Raw genomic sequence first — 12806 nt, forward strand, 5'->3', positions numbered from 1 at the left:
AAGTCCCTGCCTTTTCATTTTACTTACCTTTCTCTGTCTCTCTGACTTCAGGAGAAAAAATTATCTACTGTGATTTTAAAGGGGTGTTTTTAAGTGGGAGCATCCCTGTATAGACTGTGTATGTCCAGTGTTTCTGCTGCAAGGTAGTTTTGGTATGGAAGCCAGCCACGTCTTCCCTCAGGGTGTGCTGGCCATTGTCCCCTTGATAGGGGATGTGATTGGTGTTGGAGTATCTGGAGCCTGGCTAGACTGAGGCGGAGCTTCCTCTCTGCTCTGTTGTTGTCACTGTCCTGTCAGGGATAGGGTCTGCTCCTCAGTTGTTGGAGTAGAAGCCCTGAAGGTCAATCAGGCTCTACTGCCCTTGAATGCATGCCCTGCCCCAAAAGAGGTGATTGCTGAAGCAAGTGAGGCCTGTGCAGTCACAGAGGACTTATATGCTGTCTGTGTAAGTGTCTGTGGTTCCAGTCAGAAGCAGCACAAGGTTGCGTCCCTTTGTTGTGTTTGTCCCAGATCTAGGGCAAGGCTGTGGTGAGGAATAGGCTGAGGATTGGGGCCTTGTGGCAGCAGGAATTGAGATGGCTGCACTGCCACAAGAGATCTGGGCTGCCTCTGTGGTAGTCGTCTCCCAGGACCTGTCTGTCTCAGATCAAGGGCTAAGCTGGGGTGTGGAGTGGATGGAGGCTGAGCGCAGCTGGGATAGAACCACTGTGTACACCCAGACCACACCCCAGGCCCTCCAGTCTGTCCTACATGAGTCCTGTCCCTGAGTCTCTCTGCCTGGTATTTCAGCACTTAGCTGCTGCCTATTTTTGTAGTACCACCCCAGGCAAGCTGATATATCTCTGTATAGTTAGGCCGAGTCTTTCCCCAGATCTCACGCCAGGCTGTGGTGTGGAGTGAGCACAGCCAGCGTCTCCTCCGCCCCTTCAGTTTGGAGTTGTGGTGAGGTGACAGCCAGCAGTGCAAGGCTCTGTCCGCTCTGCCATCATGTGTGTGCTCCTTGCAGGTAGAGTCTAGGCTCCTCTCGCCCTTTTGTCTGTCCCAGTGAATTTCCTAGAAGGCAAGGACTGGGATACTCAGATTGTGGCTCCACGTGATCACTCCCCACAGTGAGGCTCTGCCTTTGTGGACCTTCTCTTCCTTACAGATCCCTCTGAGATGGGTAGGTCCAAAGCTGACCCTTTGCTGGTTACATGGAGATCTTTCTTGCAGTTTTGGTTGTATAGGATTTCTTCTACCAGTATCCAGTTAGTTTTCCATGAGAATTATTCCAGTATAGATGGTTTTTTGGCATATGTGTTGGGGAGAGGTGAGCTCTACATTCTCCTTCCTACTCTGCCACCTGTACCACAAATCTATTAGCTTGTTTAATAGCCTAGTTCCTGTTTGTTATGTAATAACATCTTCTCTATTTTCTATTCAGTTCTCTCAGGGTAAGATGATTATGTAAGTATTTATTGTTTGTATCCCCTACTAGAGTGTAAACTTGTTCAAGGAATGGTCTATATTTCCTCTAACTTTGTAACTCCAACTAATAGTGCCTGCCTATAATAGACAGTGTTAGTAAAAGTTTAAAGAGCCTATAAATGAAATAAAGCAATACATATGGAAGTGCATCATAGCTCTTGATAGCTAAGAACAATAGCACACAAGGACCTTGATGGTATAGTGTAAGATGGAAAGCTCTAGACCATGATACAGAAGCAAACCAGTCCAAAAACAAGTCTTGACCATTAATCAGAGTATCTATAGCCAGAGCCTTTAGAAATGATCAATCTTCATGTATGTGTGTGTATTAGTCACTCACTTGTGTCCAACTCTTTGTGATGCCCACCAGGCTCCTCTGTCCATGGGGATTCTCCAGGTAAGAATACTGGAGTGGGTTGTCATGCCCTCCTCCAGGGGATCTTCCCAACCCAGGGATCGAACTCAGGTCTCCCACATTACAGGCAGATTCTTTACCAGCTGAGCCACCAGGGAAGCCCAAGAATACTGCACTGGGTAGCTTATCCCTTCTCCAGGCCATCTTCCCAACCCAGGAATCGACCTGGGGTCTCCTGCATTGCAGGCAGATTCTTAACCAGCTGAGCTACCAGGGAAGCCCATCTTTATGCATACCTGCATATAGGTATGCAGAGGTGTATAATATACAGAATCCTAGTAAGGTGTATAATAAAGAATCCTAGTAAGGAAAAAAAAATCACTGGAGAAAACAACTTAGCTAAGCAACAAAACCATGAATGAGTATCATCCCTAAAAAGAGACTATTAAAAAGAGTGTGTAAAATGGTAATGAAAGGATGAACAGACCAATTTAGAGCCAATTATAACTTCAGGCCTTATCTGAACACCTATTTTTCCCTTTCTGCTTAATTTTACCCACATGAGATAGCATACAATGTGCATGTGTATATGAATAATTAATATGAGCATTTTAAATTAATCTTTGTATTCACCAAACTGCAGGGTGAATCTCTCTTTTCTACTTGAACACATTCTATTTTGTTTCAGAATTTTATTTTTCTTATTTTACTGTTCAACCAAGCCACGTACTACCTATTTGCAAGAGTATGTCTATTTTGTATTTATGTAGCTTCTATATTTGGAGAAGGCAATGGCAACCCACTCCAGTTCTCTTGCCTGGAAAATCCCTTGGACGGAGGAGCCTGGTAGGCTGCAGTCCATGGGGTCGCAAAGAGTTGGACACGACTGAGCGACTTCACTTTCACTTTTCACTTTCATGCACTGGAGAAGGAAATGGCAACCCACTCCAGTGTTCTTGCCTGGAGAATCCCAGGGACAGGGGAGCCTGGTGGGCTGCTGGCTATGGGGTCGCACAGAGTCGGACACAACTGACGTGACTTAGCAGCAGCAGTAGCAGCTTCTATATTAAGCTGAATAAAAGTGAAGTCATGGCTCATAGGATATTCTTTTTTTTAAAAAAAATAGGACAATTTAAGTAGTTTAGTAGTAATTTGTGCTTTGAGGTTAATTGTTGAAATTCTAAAAAATATTTGCTAAGTTATTTCTCAAATAAAAGTTAGTTGCTGTTCTCTCTAAATGGTGTACATTTCAAATGTGTTCTTTTTTGGCAAGTAGTTGAAATATTCAAAATGGCTACTTAATTTATTTTAATGTATACAAAATTGACTCAGTAGTTGGAAGAATGTTTCAAGTTTATTTCAAAGTACAATTTTAGAGGAAAACTCATGTTTTATCTATAAGTTATAGTGGGACATTTGTTTAAAATATCAGTTTATTTGTACAAATGAAGTAATTTTCTAACCTTAACTTTTTATTATATCTTCACAGTAAATAATTGTCATACTATATAGGCACACAATTACTTGGTTATGGGGAGGATAAATTGGAAGATTGGGATTGGCATATACACAATACTATATATGAAATAGATAATAGGGACCTACTGTATAGCACTGTATGGGCTTCCTGGTGGCTCAGCTGGTAAAGAATCTGCCTGCAATAAAAGGAGGCCTGGGTTTGATCTCTGGGTTGGGAAGATCCCCTGGAGAAGGGAAAGGCTACCCACTCCAGTATTCTGGCCTGGAGAATTCCATGGATTATATAGTCCACAGGGACACAAAGAGGTGGACATGACTGAAGGACTTTCACTTTCACTGTATAGCACAGAGAGCTCTACTCAATGCCCTGTAGTGGCGTGGCCTATATGGGAAAAAAGAATCTAAAAAAGAGTGGATATATGTGTAACAGATTCACTTTGCTGCACACCTGAAACTAACACAACATTGTAAATCAGTTCTACCTGAATACAATTTTTTAAATGATTACTTAGTTATGATTTTTGTAATTGAATCGAAGGTTTATGTATTTATTCATTCTATATTATTCTAGGAATATTAAAGTTTGTGTTATTTCTCTCTGTGAATTTCTCCTTAAACAATTTTTCTAAGATGGTGGGGTTACCTTAGGAATGGTGCTTTTATGTGAAGCTGCTACATCTGACATGGATATTGGAAAGCGGAAGAGTAAGTCATATCATATGCCAAGATGTGGCAGTTCTGCCTTTATACAGAAAAAAGGAATGTCCTCTTAATCATTTCTCCTCTTATATTATTTTACTTTACTATTATAAAAGTAATATGTTCTCATTGTAGAAAATGTTGGGGGAAATAAGAGAATGAAACATTTGGAGGGAGAGTAACCCATTATTCCACCATTGAAAAGTTAATAATTTTAACATTGTAGTACAAGTTTCTTCCATTTCTAAAAACATCTTTTCAACTGTATGTATAATATTTTGAATCTTATACCCCCCTTTTTAATTGGAGTTAAAATTTTTCACTAATATTTTCCCACACATAATTTTTAATTTATTATTTATGCTATTTATTTAACCATTCTGATTTTGTTAAACATTTAGTTTTTTCCTTTCATTATAATGAATAGTTATTTAGTGACTATTACGGTATAAATTAAACTTTATCCCCTTTTCATATTAATTCCTTAAAGTAGTATGACTGTGTGGTCCTGTGTATGAGTATTTTCAGTTATCTTGATGTTTTAAGCTGATGATGCAAATTCTTTACCCAAATGTTTAATAGTTTAGATTCCTACCAGTGGCATTTCAGTATGCTTGTTTTCACTGTAACTTTTTATCAACATTAGAGAACTTTATTAAAAATATGTATGTAAGTGTGTATTTGCTAATCAGATAAAGGGGAAATGTTATATTATTTTGTACTTCTTTGTTTATTATTGTAGTTGAATATTTTCTTAGATGTTTATTAGCTGTTTTGTTTTCCTTTGTCTAAAATACCTTTTTTTCATTTGCCATTTATGTATTAGAATGTTACACTTTTTCCTATTGGTTTGCATGGACTTTTTATTTATTAGAATATTCACATGCTGATATTTGTTACAAAGAAATGCTAACAATGTAATTTACTTAACATGAAATCAGTTTGAGTTTTTATTTTATGGTTAAAGAGTTAAATGTCATCAAAATTAACCTAGGTTAATAAATCTATCTACTTTTTCCTTCTAGAAAAAAGATGATACTGGATTTTAAATTTGGAAGATAATTTTTTTGTTGAAATGAATTTTTACATATTAAAAAAATAGAGCTAATTAGCAATTTTTCATCCAGTCAATATACAACCTTTAATTCCTGACTTTTGAAAAAATGCCTGTTTCAGTATTCATTTTTGGGGAAAGGCCATCTGGGTACTACTGTAATGCTGGGATGAATTTAAGTTGTAAAACATTTTGGTGACATATATTAAATTAGTCACAATTAGATCTATTTCTAAGATTCTAACCTAATGAAATGATCACAAATATTAATAATAAATATTTCTTTAGCACTTAGTATGTACCAAGAACTTTCCTAAGCACTTTTAGATATGTGAAAAAATTAGAATACAAATATATATTCGGAGTGAAGCTATATATACTTGTATATGTGCATTTGATTAGGAAGAAAAAAAGACTTCTACAAAGAGCATGTGTTAATACTCATAAAAAATTGTTTAAGATTTACATTTTTGACCCCTAATCATATAGTATGAAAATTGTAAAGGGAAAATGGATTATTCTGTAAATATCAGTTCAGTTCAGTCGCTCAGGCGTATCCAACTCTTTGTGACCCCATGAACCACAGCATGCCAGGCCTCCCTGTCCATCACCAACTCTTGGAGTCCACCCAAACCCATGCTCATTGTGTCGGTGATGCCATCCAACCATCTCATCCTCTGTCGTCCCCTTCTCCTCCTGCCCCAATCTTTCCCAGCATCAGGGTCTTTTCAAATGAGTCAGCTCTTCGCATCAGATGGCCAAAGTATTGGAGCTTCAGCTTCAACATCAGTCCCTCCAATGAACACCCAGGACTGATCTCCTTTAGGATGGACTGGTTTGATCTCCTTGCAGTCCAAGGGACTCTCAAGAGTCTTCTCCAATACCACAGTTCAAAAGCATCAATTCTTCAGCGCTCAGCTTTCTTTATAGTCCAACTCTTACATCCATACATGACTAATGGAAAAACCATAGCCTTGACTAGACGGACCTTTGTTGGCAAAGTAATGTCTCTGCTTTTCGATATGCTATTTAGGTTGGTCATAACTTTCCTTCCAAGGAGCAAGTGTCTTTTAATTTCATGGCTGCAATCACAATCTGCAGTGATTTTGGAGCCCAAGAAAATAAAGCCTGTCAGTATTTCCATTGTTTCCCCATCTATTTGCCATAAAGTGATGGGGCCAAATGTTCTTCTGTGTATTCTTGCCACCTCTTATTATCTTCTGCTTCTGTTAGGTCCATAAGGTTTCTGTCCTTTATTGTGCCCATCTTTACATGAAATGTTCCCTTGGTATCTCTAATTTTCTTTTTTATTATTATTTTTTTCCGTTTGTTTTTTATTAGTTGGAGGCTAATTACTTTACAATATTGTAGTGGTTTTTGCCATACATTGACATGAATCAGCCATGGATTTACATGTGTTCCCCATCCCGATCCCCTCTCCCACCTCCCTCCCCATCCCATCCCTCTGGGTCTTCCCAGTGCACCAGTCCTGAGCGCTTTTCTCATGCATCCAACCTGGGCTGGTGATCTGTTTCACCCTTGATAATATACATGTTTTGATGCTGTTCTCTCAGAACATCCCACCCTCACCTTCTCCCACAGAGTCCAAAAGTCTGTTCTGTACATCTGTGTCTCTTTTTCTGTTTTACATATAGGGTTATCATTACCATCTTTCTAAATTCCATATATATGCGTTAGTATACTGTATTGGTGTTTATCTTTCTGGCTTACTTCACTCTGTATAATAGGCTCCAGTTTCATCCATCTCATTAGAACTGATTCAAATGAATTCTTTTTAATGGCTAAAAATATGGAACACTTCACGAATTTGCGTGTCATTCTTGTGCAGGGGCCATGCTAGTCTTCTCTGTATCATTCCAATTTTAGTATATGTGCTGACGAAGCGAGCACTCTCTAATTTTCTTGAAGAGATCTCTAGTCTTTCCCATTCTGTTGTTTTCCTCTATTTATTTGCAGTGATCACTGAGGAAGGCTTTCTTAATCTCTTTGCTATTTGGAACTCTGCATTCAGATGGGTATATCTTTCCTTTTCTTCTTTTCTTTTAGCTTCTCTTCTTTTCTCAGCTATTTGTAAGGCCTCCTCAGACAACCATTTTGCCTTTTTACATTTGTTTTTCTTGGGGATGGTCCTGATCACTGCCTCCTGTACAATGTCACGAACCTCTGTTCATAGCTCTTCAGGCACTCTGTCTATCAGATCTTATCCCTTAAATCTACTTCTTACTTCCACTGTGTAAATCGTAAGGGATTTGACTTACGTCATACCTGGATGGTCTAGTGGTTTTCCCTACTTTCCTCAGTTTATGTCTGGATTTGGCAATAGGGAGTTCATGATCTGAGCCACAGTCAGCTCCCAGTCTTCTTTTTGCTGACTGTATAGAGCTTCTCCATCTTTGGCTGCAAAGAATACTGTCAGTCTGATTTTGGTATTGACCATCTGGTGATGTCCATGTGTAGAGTTTTCTCTTGTGTTGTTGGAAGAGGGTGTTTGCTATGACCAGTGCATTCTCTTGGCAAACCTCTTTTAGCCTTTGCCTTGCTTCATTTTGTACTCCAAGGCCAAATTTGACTGTTACTCCAGGTATCTCTTGACTTCCCACTTTTGCATTCTAGTCCCCTATGATGAAAAGTACATCTTTTTTGGTATTAGTTCTAGAAGGTCTTGTAGGTCCTCATAGAACTGTTCAACTTCAGCTTCTTCAGCATTAGTGGTTGGGGCATAGACTTGGATTACTGTGATACTGAATGGTTTGCCTTGGAAATGAACAGAGATCATTCTTTCATTTTTGAGATTGCACCCAAGTACTGCATTTCGGACTTTTTTGTTGACTATGAGGGCTACTCCATTTCTTATACAGGACTCTTGCCCACAGTAGTAGATATAATGGTCATCTGAATTAAATTTGCCCATTCTGGTCCATTTTAGTTCACTTATTCTAAAATGTCAATGTTCACTCTTGCCATCTCCTGTTTGACCACTTCCAGTTTGCCTTGATTCATGGACCTAACATTCCAGGTTTCTATGGCGTTATTTCTCCACTCTTCTCCAGTAGCATATTGGGCACCTACCGACCTGGGGAGTTCATCTTTCAGTGTCACAATTTTTTTGTCTTTTCATACTGTTTATGGGGTTCTCAAGGCAAGAATACTGCAGTGGTTTGTCATTTCCTTCTCCAGTGGACCACGTTTTGTCAGAACTCTCCACCATTACCCATCCGTCTTAGGTGGCCCTCCTCGGCACGGCTCATAGTATCATTGAGTTAGACAAGGCTGTGGTCCATGTGATCAGTTTGGTTAGTTTTCTGTGATTGTGGTTTTCATTCTGTCTGTCATCTGATGAATAAGGATAAGAGGCTTATGGAAGGAAGCTTCCTGATGGGAGAGACTGACTGTGGGTGAAACTGGGTCTTGTTCTGATGGGTGGGGCCAGTAAATCTTTAATCAAGTTTTCTGTTGATGGGTGGGGCTGTGTTTCCTTACTGTTGTTTGAGGCCAAACTGTCAACTGTGCCTCCACTGGAGACTCCTGGACACTCACAGGCCAGTCTTATTCAGTCTCTTATGGGGACACTGCTTCTTTCTCCTGGCTCCTGGTGTGCACAGGGTTTTGTTTGTGCCCTCCAAGAGTCTGCTCCATTATAGTGTAATAGAGAAAATTAAAGGTGAAGGCAGACTCCTGAAGATATAAGAATGGGAATGAAATTTGTTGTAGTTTAGATTTACCAGTAGATATAGCCCTTGCATTTTACTCTTAGAAGTGTAGCCTAAAATTTATGTTCTTACTCTTTACTATGTTTAACATGCTCATTTTACTCTCCTTTTATTTTTCTGCAGTAATGTGTGTGGCTGGTATTGGACTTGTTGTATTATTCTTCAGTTGGATGCTCTCAATTTTCAGATCTAAGTATCATGGATATCCATATAGGTATTATTTTTCATTTGTATAGTGGATTACCTATGCTTTCAATGATTAGAATTGATGTGCTTTATAATTTTTTTTACTTTACCTCCAGATTACTCTAGCTTCTGACATAGAGATAGGCTTTAATTTAGTTATGTTGCATATAGAAATTATAATAATTATGATATAGTGAATAAAACTATGTGATTTCTCAGGAAAATCATTCAGTACTATCCTGACATCACTTAATTTAACCTAGAAATCTATCAAACTCATAATGATTAGAACATTTTTTACCCTCGCACAGTTCCTTATTTGCATACTTTACATCTTTTTGAGGACAAATTATTTTTTAATGTTTTTTCCAAAACTTCTCAGTCTACTTTTCAGGCTGTTTAGGTAGAATAAACAGAACATTTAAGTAGAATCCAATTTGTATACTGTAGAATAATAAAGAGTGTTTAAGAAGGTCTAATTGACTTAAAATATTCATAGCGATCTCTAAAGCTCAGAGAAGAAATTATTCTCCTAGTTATAACTTCTTCATTTTATTCTGTTAATAGCCAAAAGAAATGTACCTGTACACAACAGGCAATATCATGAGTTAGTTTTATAATCTGAGTGCCATTTACTACAATTCTTGTTTTAATTCAACATTGCCCTGTTTTATAAAGGACCATGAATACTAAACGTAAAGTATATCAAGAGATATTTTTGAGACACAAATTCATTCTTCGTATTTTCAACAGAAGTTTTTAGTAGATAATTTTGAATAATTCCCTGGCCGGTTCATTATATTATAACATTTCTAAATGTTTTTGATCAGTGAACAACTTAATCTCCTTTTGCATTTCTTGCAAACTTGTTTAATTCTAAAGATTAAAACCTACTAGAACTTTGATCCTTGACTAATAATCCTCCAGCTCTATACTTTTATTCTTCTGTCTATATGTATTTTAAAATAATTTATCCCCTATAGAATACTAACTGGGATGCAAGGGTAATCTTACCAGTACTTCTATTACTTATTTTATCACCATGGTTGATACAGTTATTAATTGACATCTCTTCAGGAGATATTTTAATTTGAGGTTATTTCTACTTCCGTTTCTCGTTAAGACTACCTCAGCATCTCAGTGTCTCTTACTTTTTGTTATTGGTACTCAAAGTTTATTATACATGTACCCAGATGTTCTTTGATCTGATATGATAAAATCAAGATATTTATTAGAGGTAAAAACTACTTTTCTTTAAGATATTAATAGACTGGTATATATTTTTGTTTCAGCTTTCTGATGAGTTAAAAAGGATTCCAGAAATATGTAGACACTGGAGTAATGGAAATTGAAAAATGAAAAATAATGTGTGTGAAAAGAAGAATGCAATTTATGTATTTTGGATTACCTCTTTTTTTCCCAAGTGATTAAAATAGTTAATCATTTAACCAAAGAAGATGTATAGTGCCTTAACAAGCAATTTTCATGAAGTATTTGGATACAATTCTTCTCTTAACCTTCCCTTCCCAATAAACTTTCTGGAACATTTAATTTAGTGGAATTTTATAAAAAATTTAAAACTACTACATTTTAATTAGAACAGGGTTCAAAACTGTGTTGCTTAACGTTTGGCCATGTGATTTTTTATCTTATCCAAAGGTAGTGGGGACTTGTGACCAGGTGTTCTTGCATATGCCTGTTACTGATAACAGCATCAGGAATCTATTCTAAGCTTTTCCATCGTTGCATGGATGTGTATACTTCACACATCTTTCCTTTTGAGCAGAGAAATCATATATACTATGTGTCTTCTGAAAATGAAACACCATTCTTCAGCGTACACATCTAGACTTTAGAAAAAAAATGACTAGCCAGTCCTCTTCCATCTTCCCTCCTGAAATATTGTGCAGACTATGTTTCTTGGTAGCTGTAGACATTAAAAAGTATTCCTAAATACAGGATTATGATTTCTTCATGAGTGTGGTGGTAGCTGCCTGTATTTGGAAAGATTTCAGGCTCATTCTGTTTCCCTAATTTATTTAAGATGGGCCCCTCTCTAATAAAAATGTAGCTTAGTATTAAAATCAGTGTAAGTTTAGAATGGACTAAAATGTTTCTGCAACTCAGAGATTATCACTTATTTCATTTGTACCTAAGTGAAAAAAATGGATTTATCTGGTTAAATCAATTTCTGTATTACAGTGACAACATATTTTATTAACCCTTATGGTTAGGAAAAGGACTCCCCTAGATTGGGAAAATAAAATCATGAAACATTAAGTTGTTGCTTATGAATAGAAAGTAAATTTTTCTTGTAAACTGTTGTTTTCTTGCTATTATTTTAACTTTTGTCCTCTCACTTTATGTGGAGAAACAAAGTAATCATTTGAAGAAGTTCTATTTGAATTTGATATTTTTTCTGTCAGTGAAAATAACCATATGTGCTAACCAAATTTCTGTGAAGAATGAAAGTTGATGGTTCAGTAGATATAGCTATAATCTTCTCCATGGCTGTAAAGAGTATCCAGAAATGCCACTATTATAGAAATATGCAAATTTCGATTGTGAAAAATTTTAAGAAACCTTAGAAGTATTATATTAAGATAATATTGTGACTGCCTACTACTATTTACCATCTAATAACTCTCCCTCATGGTCTAGAAATCTTACATAATAGACGTTTGAAGAAAGAGATGAATATAGTTACCTAAGAAGAAATGTTCTATGTGGGGCTTTTGATTTGTTTTTTTTTTAAGTAGATTTGGTGGGTGAGGTGATATTTACTCTCTAGTGGAGCCCGTTTTTGTTACTCCACTATAAACTGTGTGATTCTGGATTCCTTATCTGCTGTTTTTGTACTTGTCTCAGGCCAAATAAATTTATGCTGTGATTCTTATGAGACTTGTATGAATATGCCCTGATTTGTACAGACTAACCAGGGGAATATTACTGCCATGTAATCTATAGCTCCAGATACTTTGCAATGAGCATTGAAGAATGACAGTTCTTTGTATTTTTTGTGTCTCTCTTAAGAGCACATTCTTCTTTAAGGAGAGAAGTTGTGTTCTGGCTAAAATCTGTAGAGAGGAGATTTACTATACTTAGAATAGTGTTACTTTTGTGGAAATGTTGAAAGTAGCTTTCATCTGAAGTGCCTTAAGTAGATTCTTAAATTTACTTTTCTAGTATTGATTTAAATATTATTTGTTATGCATTTTAAAATACTATTCAAAATTATACATTGTAGTGGCAAAGATAACCAAATGTCTGGCTGTTTGCTTTTTGATCATATCAATAAACTTTTACAATCTAAATTCTGAGTTTTTGGTTAACATCAAAAGGAGGGTTACTAACACTAACACTAAAATAGAAGTATAATATTAGAATATTCCATTTTGAAATTATAATTAAGTTTACTATTGTCCTAATGGCAGTAAATTTGGTAGGCCAATTTACTTAGGCATTTCTCAATTTAAATACATTCTTCCAGGATTCTATTCATTATCCTTTATTAATGCTGTCACCCTCTAGATTAGTCAGAACAATCAAGATATGTAAATGAATGACTGTTTTCAATGGTTCATTACATTTTGTCCTAGTCAGTCAATATTGTGACTAGGTAACAGAATGGGAAAGACTAGAGACCTCTTCAAGAAAATTAGAGATACCAAGGGAACATTTCATGCAAAGATGGGCTCAATAAAGGACAGAAATGATATGGACCTAACAGAAGCAGAAGATATTAAGAAGAGGTGGCAAGGATACACAGAAGAACTGTACAAAAAAGATCTTCACAACCCAGATAATCACAAAGGTGTGATCACTCACACTCACC

General features: G+C 36.8%; 1 protein-coding gene and 1 non-coding gene across 3 annotated transcripts in view; one reads left to right on the forward strand and one right to left on the reverse strand.

The window, feature by feature from the left end:
* The window catches only part of MAGT1 (magnesium transporter 1), a 47052-nt gene extending 34767 nt beyond the window's left edge, over nt 1-12285 (forward strand). For both annotated transcript variants that reach the window (XM_043458745.1, XM_043458746.1), the window contains exons 8-10: nt 3932-4006; nt 8909-8999; nt 10264-12285. In XM_043458745.1, the coding sequence (XP_043314680.1) occupies nt 3932-4006; nt 8909-8999; nt 10264-10279 (182 nt within the window). In that variant the 3' untranslated portion in view covers nt 10280-12285. The remainder of the gene's footprint in view (nt 1-3931; nt 4007-8908; nt 9000-10263) is intronic.
* LOC122436075 lies at nt 6859-6965 on the reverse strand. Its single transcript, XR_006267847.1, has one exon. It is a non-coding gene; the product is annotated as a U6 spliceosomal RNA (small nuclear RNA).
* Nucleotides 12286-12806: the final 521 nt, after the last annotated feature.

This window comes from Cervus canadensis, chromosome X (assembly GCF_019320065.1).
Source record: "Cervus canadensis isolate Bull #8, Minnesota chromosome X, ASM1932006v1, whole genome shotgun sequence".
NCBI classification, from domain to species: Eukaryota; Metazoa; Chordata; class Mammalia; order Artiodactyla; family Cervidae; genus Cervus; species Cervus canadensis.